The 14,028-nt window shown below is 57.1% G+C and overlaps 2 protein-coding genes across 5 annotated transcripts in view; both read right to left on the bottom strand.

The window, feature by feature from the left end:
- Positions 1-2,897: 2,897 nt before the first annotated feature.
- Positions 2,898-7,477, bottom strand: NGB (neuroglobin). Its single transcript, XM_026519437.3, has 4 exons — positions 7,318-7,477; positions 5,750-5,861; positions 4,833-4,952; positions 2,898-3,466 (listed from the first exon to the last, which is right to left on the bottom strand). The coding sequence occupies exons 1-4, from the start codon at positions 7,404-7,406 to the stop codon at positions 3,332-3,334; spliced, it is 456 nt and encodes a 151-aa protein (XP_026375222.1). The 5' UTR covers positions 7,407-7,477; the 3' UTR covers positions 2,898-3,331.
- Positions 7,478-11,135: 3,658 nt separating this feature from the next.
- The window catches only part of POMT2 (protein O-mannosyltransferase 2), a 43,263-nt gene continuing 40,370 nt past the window's right edge, over positions 11,136-14,028 (bottom strand). For all 4 annotated transcript variants that reach the window (XM_057318316.1, XM_044391302.3, XM_026519432.4 and 1 more), the window contains one exon: positions 11,136-13,710. In XM_057318316.1, the coding sequence (XP_057174299.1) occupies positions 13,605-13,710 (106 nt within the window). In that variant the 3' untranslated portion in view covers positions 11,136-13,604. The remainder of the gene's footprint in view (positions 13,711-14,028) is intronic.

Here is a 14,028-nt window from a genome sequence, read left to right as displayed (position 1 = left end):
GACCAGTGAACTGGTTTCTCCCACAAATCAAAGGCATGGGACAGGGGCTGGCCAAGAAGGAGACATTTAAGAGACCCAACCAGATGCAATGTGTGGTCCTTGACTAAACAAACCACCTGCAAAAAACATCAGGAGAATCTGGAATCAGCCTGGTCACTAGGCGATGCTGAGAGATACTGCTCGTCTTGGCAGGTATGTCGATGGTGTGGATTAAGGTGGAAAAGGTATCAGCCACAAGTTCCCATGGAAGACTTTACAGGTGAAAGAGCACGAAGTCTTAGACTCGCTTTTAAAAACTCTCCAGCAGAAGAAAGGGGGTGGGGGAGGTCTTGAGTTGCTCAAGTCGATGCTGGGTGAAGGGAACACGGAGATTCACTAGACTCAGATTTTGGCGTATGTGACATTTTTCTATAAGAAAAAGTTTAAAAGGGAGGAGTGATCTACTTTTCCAAGGCTGCTGAGCAGAAGAGCAAGGTGAGGACAGGGACTCCAGCTCTGAACTGGGCAGGGCGGAGGTCCTGGGTGAGCTTGGTGGAGCAGATGGGGGTGGGGGCAAAAGCCTGGTTGAAGTAGGTTCCCACGCTCTCACAGGAATGGAGAAAACGGAGAGCGAAGACCTTTTGGAAGAGTTTGGCTATCAGAGGAAGTAGAGAAACAGAGTGGTAGCTGGTGAGGGAAGGGGTGAGGGAGGGGTGGCTCCTTGTAGAAGAAGGGACATGTGGGCTGGCAGAATGCGGAGGAACACGGGAGAGAGGGTTCAGGGCTGAGATGGAAAGGAGGAGGAAGGAACCACCCCCCACCACAAGCGCACACACACTCGCATGCACACACGTGCACACACACACGGAGACACACACACACACACACACACACACACACACACCATGCTAAGGATGGCTCAAGCCCCAGGCCCAGAAGGGCGCTGGGCCTTTCCAGAGCCAGGTCACCCCAGTAAGACGTTTGGGAGCTACAGGCCCGCGTGGCCCCTCGAGTCTCCGCTGTTCCTAGGTCTCACGGTGGAGGAGGCCCTCCCTCCCCGGAGCCCTGGGCTCGAGAGAAAATGCTTGTGGTGCCGCAGTGGGGAAAGCATTCCCAACACGCTCCAGACTCAATGTCTGCAGTCACACAGCCTGGCAGGCTGGTCACCAGAGCTTCCCCAAAACGAGCTCCCGCTGGGAGCTGGGGAGGCCCTGGCGGCAGCAGCAACCCTGGTCTTGGCTGAGAAAACTGAAGCCTCAGGACAAGGGCAGGGGGCCGGGTGCGACCCCTCCAACCATTCACAGCTGGGCTCCAGGGCCCCACAATCCTGTTCCCGTGAGGCCCACTCTTAATGCTGCCGCCTGTCCCCATGTCCCTGGCTGGTCTCTACCTCCATCTGCCCAATCCTCCTGACCACACACACTCACACACGCTCACACACGCTCATACACGCTCACACTTGCTCTTCAACTCCAATGTACACCCCAGCTAAACCCATTTAATCTCTTTAAAAAAACCCACTCTGGGATTGACACCAGAGACCCTATATATCTTTGGGGCCCTTTGCTGCTGTCTTGGAGCCTGGCCCCCTTCTATCCTGGCCTCATCTTGTCCCCCAGGAGGTGGGCTCCTAGACTCCTGACCAGTAAACTACTTCAGACCAGGGATTAGTGGAGGGGTGTATTATAACAAAACAACCCCAAATGTACAATGACACAAACACAACAGAAGTTTGTGTCTCTTTCCTATAAAATTCAAAATGGGAGTCCTCGTTCCACAGGATGGAGAAGTTCCTGGGTCCCACCAGGCACTTCTGATTAGTGGGTGCTCTCCTCCAAGCAGCAATTCAGGGACCCAGGCTCTTTCCACCTTGTGGCTCTGCCACCTTCAACACATGGCCCTCAAGGTTGCTGTAAATCTGCATCAGGCTAGTGGAGGGGTGACAGAGCACAGAGGAGCATGCAGGAGTTTTGGGGGATCAGCTCTAGAAGTGGTACACATGTCCACACATTCCATTGGCCAGAACTCGGTCACATGCCCCACCCAATTGCAAAGGAGGCTGGGAAATGTAGTCTGGCTGTGTGCCCAAGAGGAAAAAGAAGTGAGTTTGGTGCCCTGCCCACCAGTTTCCATTACAGATCCCTAGCTCCATCTCCTCCACCAGCTTCTGGCCTTCCCCGAGCCTCTCCTTTGTTTTATACCCACCCCGGCCTTGGCCCTCCTGACCCCATCCTCCCACCCTGCCCTAGGTCCCCTGCCCTGCAGCTTCATCTGGCCACAAGCCAACACCCAAGAAAGCACCAGTCCTGGCAGGTCAGAGAGGCACACAGAACAGGTTTATTCCTCATGAGTTTATACAACCACGGCACGAAGCAGAAGGTAAAAGTGCAGACAGCTTGGGGCAAAAGCGGAGGACCTCTCCCGCCACTCTCTCTTCTATCCAGCAGCCTACATCCAGGCACACACCAGGTATTAAACGTGGGGAGCTGTGGCCCCACAGTCGGTGTGAGCGGCGGCAGAAAGGAGGCTGGAGGGAGATAAGACCCAGCCCTGCTGGAGGCGGGTGGTAAGGAACAGCCACCAGAACCCAGGCCCCTTTGCAAGGAAATCACCCCTCCTTCCTTGCGCTTCCCCAGCCCCACCCCTCCTGGCTGGCTGGCTGGTTCCTGCAGAGGGGTACTAAAGAAGCCCCCAGCAGCAGCTTGAATGGGGGAATGGGATACAGCAAGAGAAAAATCTACTCTGGCAGGGGCATCTGAGACCCAGATGAGGTCAACTCTCTCGTCCTCAGCGGTTCCCTTGACTACCTGCTCCCACTACCTGGGATTCCACCATGAAGGCTAAAAAAGTCCCTCCTCTTTACTGGTGAAAGGCAATGCCCCTGGGAGAGAAAAGCATGGAAGGCAGGCAAAATGGGAAGGTCCCTGAAGCTCAGCCGCCCACTCCCCTATTGGCCCAGGCCCACCCAACGTGGGTGGCTGACAAGCACCCATGCTCTCAGAGCTCTCCACCTTCCCAGCCCCATGCCACCTCTGTGACCAAAACACTGCTCTCTCCTAGAGGAGGGGGGTGTGCCAGAGGGAAGAGAAGGCAGGAAGGGAAGAAGCTACTGGGGGTGCAGGGAAATCCAGAAGCCCCTTCCTGAAGGAAAAGCCACCCATCCCTGTCTACGGTTGGAGGTAAGGGGACAGAGACCCAGTCCAGCTCTATCACCTCTCCGGAACAGCCAAGGGGACAAGGACCAAGATGCAGGGAGGCCTAAGGGAGCCTGGGCGACCACAGACACAGAGCAACAGGCAGACACAGACGGACGGGGGCCTCCAAGTGGAGGCTGCCGAGCAGCGGCCGCCTCTTACTCGCCATCCCAGCCTCGACTCATGGCCTGTACCACGGCCCCGTAGAGCTGGCTCCAGGCGGCCCGCACGGCTGGTGTGAACGCGGGGCCCAGGCACTTCTCCAACATGTAGAGCAGGGACTCCCCCACCGTCTGCAGAGGCAAGTAGCACCTCGTCATTCCTGAAGGCAGGCAGGCATCGCTCCATTCCACAGGTAAGAAAACTGAGGCCCGGACCTTTCTTCTCTCCTGCACAGTGTCCATGCTTCCTGATCTGGCTTGTGCCCCAATCCTGGGTACCACGTGGGACCCCCTCTTTCCCCTTAAATGTGAGGCTTTATAGTGAACTATGCATTTCACTCCATTCCCAGCCTTGCAATCACCCCATGACTAGGGCCAAGGCCTTGCCTGGGACTCTGGCTCAGAGCAAGTAAAGTCATTGCCCCCAGGCCTACGTTTCGTCCTCTGCAAGGCTGCGCTCACGGTGTGAAGAGCCCAGACTCTGAAACTAGACAGACCCGCGTTCACTTGTTGATTCTGCCATTGATGAGCTGTGTGGCCTTGAGCAAGTTTTGTGACCTCTCGGAGCCTCCGCTGCTTCATCAGTAAAACAGGGAAAGTGAAAGTTCCAATTCACTGGATTGCTGGGACTCGCAAAGGAGGTCATCTACAGAAAGCACAGCATCTGTATACAGTAGGCCTTCAAGAATAATAATGGCTCTCATTTGTTACTGTCAGAACAAAATACGGTTTACTTCTTCCACGAAGAGTTACCGGACATCCACTAAAGACAGGCCCGGTACGAGTGCCCGAGATAGAGAGGCCAAGACTAACTCGGTCCCTTCCTTGGGGCGCTTACCATCTGGCAGGGGGAGTGGACTCTGCGGCAGACTTGTCACGTCAGCGGCCCCCGGTGAGCCACACCTCGAGGCTTCACGCCCCCTGAGTGGGGTCCCTCACCCTGAGCCGTCACCACGGGGGATGCAAGCAGGGGTCGGAAGAGGGCTGGCACACTGGGGTTCTGCCCTCTGGGGACTCAGCTGGCACTCGGCAAGGAAGCTCAGCGAGTCCACCACATAATGAGATGCCACAGGGAGAGAGACCCTGAAGGATGACGGGCCATCTTGGATGCAGCAGCCCCGGCTGAGCTCCCAGCCGAGTGTGGTCCATGAGTGCCTCCAGCCCCACCGCGTGGAACAAAAGCACTGCCCCACTGCACCCAGAGAGATCGAAGTCGTTTGCTTGGGATGGTTTTATACCCAGCGATAGGAAACTGAGCAGACTGGCTAACCCCAGAGGCTCTTTAACTTTCCATGGTTCTAAGAGAAGCCACACCAGGGAAGAAAAATCGGAGGCTCAGAGAGGTCAAGGCAGTGCCAGGGGTCACACAGCACGGAAGTAACAGCTGCAGCCCCCCAGCCCTAGTCATCTGAAGGTATGGGAATGGAGAGAAAGAACAGACAGACAGGGAGCACTGGGAGAGTGGTGGCCTTGGGGCAGGAAGCGCCCCTTTACCCACCGAGAAGGAGCTGAGCTTCACACCCACTGCACGGTGCCTCTTGCCCAGGCCAGCAAGGTACTCCTCCAGCGAGGACAGGTCCTCTACATTGGTCACTGCAGTGTCAATCACCAGCATCACCTGCCAAGGCCAAGGGAGCAGTGAACTGGAGAGACAAGAGCAATCCCACCTGCTCACAACCACAGTCCGGAACCTGGGGGTCCCAACCAGGAGTAAGAGAGGTCAGTCAGGACCCTCAGTTCTCCAGGATCAGAAATGCAAGGCCCCAGGGCATCTGGCTGGCTGGATCGGTGGGGCGTGCGACTCTTGATCTCGGTCAGGGTTGTAAGTTCGAGACCCACGCTGGGTGTAGAGATTACTTTAAAAAATAAAACAAAATCTTAAAAAAAGAAAGAAAAAAGAAAAGAAAAGAAACGCAAGGCCATCTGTGTCTACATACAGTAGGCACTCAACATGTGGCCAAACTGCTAATGTTATTCTATGACGGCAGCTCCTCTCCTCTGAGGGTCTCAAAGCCCTAAACAGCAGCGGGACCGTGCTGTCTGCCCCGGACAAGGAGAAACTGAGGCACTGTGAGAGTCACGAGCCTCTACGGGAACCCCAGCTTGGTTGTCATGTTGTCATAGGCAGATGACCCCTCGTGGATCAGTGCCAACACCACCCTCAGGAGTCGGGGACAACACTGAGGGCGAGGGTGGAGCAGGGACCAGCTGGCTGAGCACAGGGGGCCCCAGGCTCTGCCCAGCTCAGCACAGACGGCAAGGAGCAGACGCCTCTGGCATGGGGTGGGGGTGGGGGGCAGAAGAAGGGGAATGAGACCAGGCCAGGGCAGAAGGAACTTTCCCTAGTCCGAGTCTCTCATTCTCTCCCGGGAGGGCGTTCTGCTGGATCTTGAGGCCATTCAGCCTCCGCCTCACCTTCCTGATGTGGTCCAGGAACTCGGGGGAAGACAGGCAGTCCTCCGGGCTGGAGAACTGGCGGCAGTTGTACTGGAAGAGCGGCAGAAGGTCGGGCTCCAGGTCAAACAGCCTGTGGGGGGAGGCCCAGACATCAGCCCTGCGGTCCCTGTAGGCCCAGCCAGCCCCAGGAGCCCTGGCTCCCGGTGGCCCGGCCCAGCGGCAGTGGGGTGGGGTGGGGTGAGGGTGGGGAGCAGGGATTCAGCTGGAAGCCAGAACCACCCTCCAACCCGGCACTGACCCCTTTGCCAGCTGTGCTGGTGCCCCTTTCCCGCCTCTTCCACTGGCTCCGAGGGGCACCCTGAAAAGAGCAATGAGTCCCTAGGCCTCTCATAGGACCCGGCATAGAGCAGCCCCTCCATAAACAGTTCAGAGGCCTGGGACAGGGAGGGGACCTCAAATAGGAAAGCCCTTCTCTCTTTTTTCTCTTTCTCTCTCTTTCTTCCACTCTTGGGTCCGAACCTCCTAGTCTCATCATGTCTACGGGGGCTTGGGCCAGTGATGATAACGGTGCTCTTAAGAACTCCTTACACTTACTGGACACTGAGCACTTTACATGTGGTTAATTTACGTATCCCTCACAATCCTAAGCAGTAGGTATTGCTGTTACCCAATCTTATAGAGGAGGCAACAGAAGCTCAGAGAATTTAAGTAACCTGCCTATAGTCACACAGCTCCGAAGTAGCAGAACCACAGAGGGTCCCTAAGCCCACAGAGAAAACAGTGGCACAAGCAGAAGCTCTCAGTCCCATCTGAGAGGGCTCGTTCGGCTTTTGTGTCACCCCACAAATGTATTCCCCCTTTGGGGAAGAGGTTTTGCGAAAGCCTCCTCAGAAGTTCTGGGCCAGCTTTGGGAGCCAAACCTCCTGAGAAACCATGGTGACAGAGCACTGCCTCTGGGGATGGCAGAGGAGTTACCTAGAGACTCTCAAGGTAAGGTTGGAGACTGGCCTCCTTTCCCCTTGGGGTCTGCGCACCCCTCACCCCTCTCCCCAGTGGTGAAACATGGGGGTCTGTCATTCCTTCCCTGGTGGTTCTCTGGTCCTAGCCTGGTCCCTTCCTCGGAAAGATTTATCCTTCTGTTGGCTGCTGGCCGTGTCACTCCTAGGGCCTGGACCGCGCCCTCGGTCCAGAGGCCTTGGCACAGCCTCCCCGCAGGAGCCCTCGGGGCACCCCTTCAGGTACCACCCAAGGGCTGAACTCAGGAGCAGAACCACGGAGGGGGCGCAGCGCGGAGACCAGCGCCTCCTGGCCAGAGTGTAAGGAGATCCGCCCCGGACGACCCCCGCCTGCCCCCCCCCCGGGGAGTCGCCGCAAACGCGCCCCCCGTGGCGGGGGGGGGGGGGGAAGCGCCCAAGGGGCTGCGCCACCCGTCGCCGTTCCCGCTCCTCTGGCGCACATCTGGAGGCGCCCCGGCGCCAGGGCAGCGGGCCAATCTTCGCTCCGCTGGCGCCGGTCCAGCCGCCGGGAGCCCACTCCTGGCGAGGCACCCGCCACCCGTACCCCCGGGGCGCTCGGGGAGCCCTCACCTGGCGAACAGCACGGTGCCGTGCTCCAGCGGGCTGCGGCTCACCGCCCGCCAGCTCTGCCGGATCAGCTCGGGCTCCGGGCGCTCCATGCTCGCCCGGCGACGCGGGGCGCGAGGCTGGGACCCTCGGGGCGCGGGCACCGTCACCGCACGTGCCGCGCCATCTCCGCGGCGACGCGGGCCACTCTGCGCCCCCTACGGCCCCCTCCCCTCAGCCGGGCGGGGGCCTTCGCCGCTCCCTCCCCGCCCCAGGTGGAGGCGCCCCGCCGTGCCCGCCGGGCTGGCGCTTCCGGGGACCCCGCTCCGGCCGCTGCGCCCTGCGCCCCGCGGCTCCGACAGCGCCCCGCCCCGCGCCGCCCGGCCCGGGCGCTTTAAAGCAACCGCGGCCCCCGCCCCCCCGCCGTCCGTCAAGGCGCTCATCTCTGGGCAACCGGCTGTGGCCAGGGACGACCTGGTGGCCCGGGAAACGCCTGGCCTTCAGAGCTTCACAGAAATCGTCGAGCCTCTCTGGGCCTCAGTTTTTCATCTGGAAACTGGTGATGATTTCACCCCTTGCTGGTTAGGGCTCCAACTGAATTTGATCGCTTTAGGTAGGCTCTGCCTGTGCCGCCTCTCCACAAACTTCCCTCCCGCGCTACCTGGAGGCATTAGAGTTTGCCACCCCCTTGGCCCAGGTTCTTCCTTCTGCCCCGACGTGGGACCAGGGGATGCGAGCACCAGCCTGTGTGACCAGGCTGAGGCTGGAGAGGCCCTCTGCCCTACTCTGGGTCTGACCGAAGCATCCCCCCACCCCCAACCCTGTCCCTGCACATGGGGCCACCAGGGCTCTCAGCCTTAGGGACAGGCCCAGGACCGCTGCCATTTCCAGCCAGGCCTGGGGGTTCTTGAGACAGCATCTTAACAATCTGTCAGCTGCAGTTCTGGCCCCAGCTCTGCTTGGCCAGAACCAGGTCTGGGGCACAGCAGCTGTGACCACAGCAATACCTGGACACTGAGCGAGTGAAGTTCCAGCATTCTACTATTCCATGATTTTCAATGGACTTTAAATAGAAGCTCGGGTAGCGGAGTCTCATGCTTGCCATTCAGAGTCTGCAGTTGACCACCTGTCAGGCCTAAGCCTTTCTGTTTCTCTCTCTCTTTTTAAGGGGGTACGAGAGGGGGAGGGAGAGGGAGAAAAGAAGACTCCCCGCTAAGCAAGGAGCCCCACAGCCGGCTAGAGCCCAGGACGCTGAGATCATGACCTGAGCCAAACATCAAGTCAGAGGCTTAACCGACTGGGCCACCCAGGCACCCCAAAGCCTTTCTCTTTCAAGCATTAAAGTTCCTCCGGCCCCAGCCCAGTGCTAGTGGCCCAGGCTTTGGAGAGCCAAACCTTCATTTATCCTTCATTATTTCCAGTTCCTGAGCCTAGCTAGCTCCTGTTATCCTCCCTACTTCTTTCAGTGTCCTCAGTAAGGGGGTCGGGTAGTGGGGTCTCTAGGGGCCTTTCCACCCACCTCCTTTGGTTCCATGGATACAAGATGATATTTGGGCCAGTGGTCACGGACAGGCTGAAGCTCCATGCCCAGGAGTTTGGAGTACACCTTATTCCTTTCTTCCCCGTGTCCCCACACATCTCTGGGGTCTCCTGGCTGAGCAGGAGAGCAATGGTAAGGCAGCCTGGCTTGTGTCCTAAAGAGTCCAACCGAGATCCCCAAGTAAGAGCACAAAGGGACTGGGGGCAAAAGGGAGAGGAACACTAGGTTATTCTGGGACTAGATTTCTCATTTGGTATCCATGGCCCTGCAGCCAGGTCAACAGGTCATGCGGGGAAGGCCACATAGGTCTCTGGTGACTTTCACCTTTCAGTGCCCAGATGCCCTGTGCTCTGTGCAGGCCACCTGGCTTATCTAAGGCTTCCCACTCCACCCAGTGTGCACTTCCTGGCAATAGTCTATACTTGGGACCCTCTTGCCTCCTTTCTCCTTTGGACGGGGTCTGGGTCTGTTAATTGCCGTTCATGGCTTTAGCTGGTAAGCGGTGGAGTCAGCACTCACTCTGCCCGTCTCAAGCCAGGCGGGAGGAGGGGGCTAAGTGCCCTGTAATCTCTGCCTCCCTGGAAAAAAGGCCTGAGAACCTGGCTGGGCCAATGCAGGGCCCGGGGGGAGGGTGGGTATTCCAACCAGGACATGGAGGGTCTGAGTCCGTCTCTGAGGGCTGAAGAAGTCACAGGCTCTCCCTTCGTTGCCTGGCATCTGCCCAGGACTTGGGCGGCAGATTCTAACGGAGGAGAGTTGAGTGCTGCTCTAGACGGGTGCTGTCACCGAGGTGGAGCTGCCGACAGTAACGGAGCTAGCACCCACCGAGCACTCCTGTCCCGATGCTTTGCAAGGATCTTTATGTCATTCACTCTTCATCCTCACAAGACCTCTATCAAGCAGGTACCATTTGTTGTCATCTGGTTCCACTGTTGAGGAAATAGAAGCCCAGGGGGTTGGTAACGAGTCCAAGAGCACATAGTTGTAAGCAGTGGGGCCAGGCTTTGCCCTCAAGTCTGTCTCCAGCCCATCCTCTAGGCCTCTGTGCTCCACTGCCTCCTTCACGTTGATGGGCTGTGACCAAGAGCTGTGCCCATAGTTCAGACCAAGCCAAGGTCACCGGGTCTGGGTCAGAGGTGTCCTGGAGCTGGCTCTTCGATGGCTTCAGAGAGCTAGCTGTGCATGTCTATCTTTCCCAACTCTCGTGTAGTGACATCAGGATGGTAGCCTGAAATGGGTCACGGTGGGAGTATTTACACCACGGAAATTGGCAAGTACTGCCTATCACGGCTTTTTTTCCTCCCCGGAAACCACGGGGCTGGGTGCACCAGCACACACCGGCTGCCGGGTGAGCTGCGGCTGCATTAAGCAGCATGTATGAAGGAACGTGCTAGACCTGGACACCTCTGAGCTGAGCCCAGGCCTTCTCCCCAAGGGATCCAGGGTTGCCAGGTTGTTCTGGGAAGGTGCTTCCAGCCCCAGGACCACGCTGGAGCAGCAGAAAAGCCCAACTTGGTGGCAGTCCTGGACCTGCTATTGACTAATCACAGGAGTTGAGGCAAATAACTTAATCTCTCATGGGTAGAATGGAGACAAACCAGCACTGACTTCACTGTGCCTTCAGGAGGATAGGGGGTCACAGAGGCGTTGGAGCTTGGTAAACTAAGCTGTGCCAGTCAAGAAGTGTTTGGTCCTTTTCTAACCTGCCTCGACTGGGCATTTTCCATCCCCTGAAGATCTGCATGAGCCCCTCCCCACCCCCTTCAGCCACTCTGGTCCCAAGAGGGAGGGGGAGTCAGGCCACCCCCACTTCACAGAGCAGTGCTACTCCTCTCCTCCCTGCCTACTGCCAACACACGTCCTTTGGACCCTTCACATCACCCCTGGTAACAGAAGACCCCTGCCAGGATGGGGCCTCTGGTGAGCACGATGGAAGCTGCTACCGTGCTGGGCCACACAGCTGCCTCAGGAGTGGATGACTGTCACTCTCTCACGCTCCTTGCCCTACTGTGTGGCGGGTTACAAGAGAAAAAGTAAGGTCCAGCTTCCTACTTATTTTGGAATAAGTTAAAACAAAAGTACAACCAACATTACTCAAGTAACCTTGTACATGTGAGGGCCCAAATGCCCCCCGGGGTAACGAGGCTCACCTGGCCAGCCAGGGGCTCTGCTCAAATTAGAATGGCCTCAGACACTGAGACACAGTGGAATGGTTCTTGCACTCAAAACATTCCTGTCTTCTTTCTGGGAACCCGAAGGAAAGTCAGATTCAATTAAGGAAAAGAAAAACACCATGGCATTCAAAACAAGAGCTATTTATTACAAAAGTAAATGGCCTCTGATTATCCGTGGAAACTATTTTTTATATATAAAATCGTGGCTCAAAAAGCTGGCTGGAGGTTGGGCTAACAAACACCTTCTTCCTCCACCAGCAGGTGTGTGGGGCGTGTCACATTTCCGCCAATTCCTGGGCACTGGAGCCCACACTCAGAGCACCACCTTGATCTCCCCTCTCCCCAGCGTCTTCCACCGACCAAACCTGAGCACCGGGAGCTGCATCAACCCATACAGCCTTGTCCTCAGGAAGTGTCTGCCAGTCTGGGCTAAGAGGAAGAGGAGGGAGTGAGCCAACAATTCTTCTCTCATCCTTGGAACGCAGAAGAGACAGAGGAACCCTCTGTCCCCGGTGTAGCCAAATTAGGAGGGAGCCATGGGCAGGAAGCTGGCTGAGCTTTCTCCTTCCTCACCCTCACTCAGAGTGGCTGCCCCTCTGGCTCCTTGAGAGTTCCTCCCTTCCAAAAAGTTCCTAGTAGCAAATAAGAAGGTACGAGGGGACCTCAGCCACGTCCCAGTTGTCACGGGGCCACTGTTCTTGGCTGAGAAGCAAGCACACACTCCTGCATTCTCCCTCCAGGAGAACCCACCCAGATGGCTACCCACACCCAGCTCAGAAGAAACCAACTCCATCTTTGGGGAGGAGGGACAGTGGTGCGGTAGAAAGGGTGAGCAGAGGTTCTCCATCCCTGCTCTCCTCCCCTTCCAGAAGCGCAATTAAGCCCACAGCCCATACTCAGCACACAGGCAGCACTTCCTGCCAGGGGAAGTCAAGAGGGTTGCAGCCCTGGGAGAGGGAGGTCATCACACCCCAGATCTAATTAACAAAACTGCCTTGCTTTTGACATTGCTGCATTTCCTCTATTAACATTAATGATGGCTGGTCTGAACGGCTAAGGATGGCCAGAAGCTTCCCTCCCCACCGCCCAGTACGTTGCACAGCTTGTCCCTGGGCCCAATTTCCAGTCTCCGTGGCAACCGCCTCCCGAAGATGCTCTGAAGAGCTCTGACCCTGTCAGAACTGGTGGGGGCTATAGAGGAGGGAAGATGAAGTGTGGCAGAGCCTCATCATTAAACCTGGAAGCATCACAGTCCCCAGAGACAAAACACTCTGTCATGCACGGCAGGACGCAGGCGGCCTGAAGAGCGGGCCTGAGGCTGGGTCGGTTCTGACCCAAGGGTTTTCTGAATCTCTTCCATTTGGGGAGGAAGTGAAAGGAGCGGCTCTGAGCTTCTTGCTTGGGCTTTAAAGTGGTAGAGAGTAGATGCTTTGCTGCATTTCTAGGTGCTCTGGTCTTTGGGAGAAAGAGGTCGGTGAAACAGTGACACAGAGAAAGGGAAATGAAATGAAATGCATCCAGGGCAGCAGGGAAGACTAGAGAAGTAAAAGTGGGGAACACCTCATGAGTGACAGGAACATCAACCCAGCTGGGCTGCAGCAGCCCACTGGGAGCCCAGCCCAGCACCAGAGATTCCCTGCCCTGCTGCCCACCAGCCTCGGCTGCCAAGGGGCCCCAAAGGTTCCCCCAACCATGCGGAGAATGCATCTGCCCCACCTCGTAGCCAGGCTGGATGCAGAGGGAAAAGGACGCACAGCAAGAAACCACCTCTGGCACGCAGGGCCTGGGAACACAGAGCAGCCAAGGCTAGGACGCCATTCCTCCCACCAGTCATCATGTGATATTCTCGGAGAGCAAGGAACCAAGGGCTGATGAGTTCTCGGCTGCCTCACCCCAGAGCCCAGTCCTCTGTGCACATTGCAGGCAGGAAGTGCAGCCACCTGCTGCCACAGAGACTTCCCAGCAGCTGCCCCCTGGGGAAGCACCTGGGAGGCCAGCCCTCCAGCTCAGGGGCCCTCAGCTCTGTTTGTTTGTGGAGAGAAGGGCTGCAGAGCTTTAATGGCCCCCTCTGCTCTGCCCTTGATGATATTCCAAAGTAGGGCCATTGAGCTCAGCCTTCTTGGAGGTCAGAGAATTTTTGATGGCTCTTGCTTTCAAACCAAATCCAGTGTGAAAGAAATACCAGAAAATACTACTATAGCCCTGGACTATTTCTTACAGTTTATGACACCCACTTGTCCACAGACACGGTCTATATTCCACAGGTATATGGACAAATGAACCCTCCCATTCCCACACACTCATGCCCACTCTCTCACACACTCATCCTTCCTATGTTGCACACTCGGGGAAACGGGCCTGAGAGATGTCCTCTGTTGCTGGGGCATTCCCAGTGGTGGGATCTCTGTAGACAGTGCTGCGGCTCTCCCTAGTGCTGGGTTAAATTCGGGGTATGCTCCCAGAGCTTGATCCTGGCAGGCAGCAGAACTCCTCGGGCTCCTCGGGAGGCTTTGCCCACAGCTGGGAGGGTCCAGGGACTGGCTGCACAGCTGGCTGTCCCCAGAAGTTCTTGGACTCAGGCTGGAGTAGCAGTAGTCTCAAAAGTCCCATGATTCGAGCCATTTTAGTCCCGCCATGGGACTTCGGGGGTCCTGGGCTAGGGGACCCACCATCCCGTAAGCCAGAGGGTGGAAGAGGTAGAAGCTGTTAAGAGAGAATCCAGAGGGAGGCGGTTGGCACGCAGTGCCTCGGCAGGGGCAAGGGGCCCCACAGAGCTTTGAAATTCAGCAGCCCCTGCTGGAGCTTACCAGCTCTTCTCCACCTACAAGACCCACTCCTCATCACAATGTCTGAGTTCACCATGTGGGCACACTGTAGTCCGAGAGCTTAGCAGATGCTGGCTTAATGACAACCAAGGAAAGGGCTCCTCCCAGGAGGCCCAGGGGAGAGACCAGTCCCGGGGTCTGGTCATGGCTGTTTGGCTCAGAGTATTTGTTAAAATGTGCATGTGTCCTCAGGTCA

Source organism: Ursus arctos, unplaced genomic scaffold, assembly GCF_023065955.2.
Source record: "Ursus arctos isolate Adak ecotype North America unplaced genomic scaffold, UrsArc2.0 scaffold_25, whole genome shotgun sequence".
NCBI classification, from domain to species: domain Eukaryota; kingdom Metazoa; phylum Chordata; class Mammalia; order Carnivora; family Ursidae; genus Ursus; species Ursus arctos.
The sequence above is the reverse complement of the archived record's forward strand: the minus strand, read 5'-3'. Positions and strand labels throughout refer to the sequence as shown.

What these genes read in the sequence shown, in the direction of transcription:
- NGB (XM_026519437.3), bottom strand. Translation starts at nt 7,406, where the DNA reads ATGGAGCGCCCGGAGCCCGAGCTGATCCGGCAGAGCTGGCGGGCGGTG. An exon ending in TCCTGGACCACATCAGGAAG is followed by an intron (nt 4,953 to 5,749) that starts GTGAGGCGGAGG and finishes TGGCCTTGGCAG; the next exon opens with GTGATGCTGGTGATTGACAC. An exon ending in TGAAGCTCAGCTCCTTCTCG is followed by an intron (nt 3,467 to 4,832) that starts GTGGGTAAAGGG and finishes TTGCCTCTGCAG; the next exon opens with ACGGTGGGGGAGTCCCTGCT.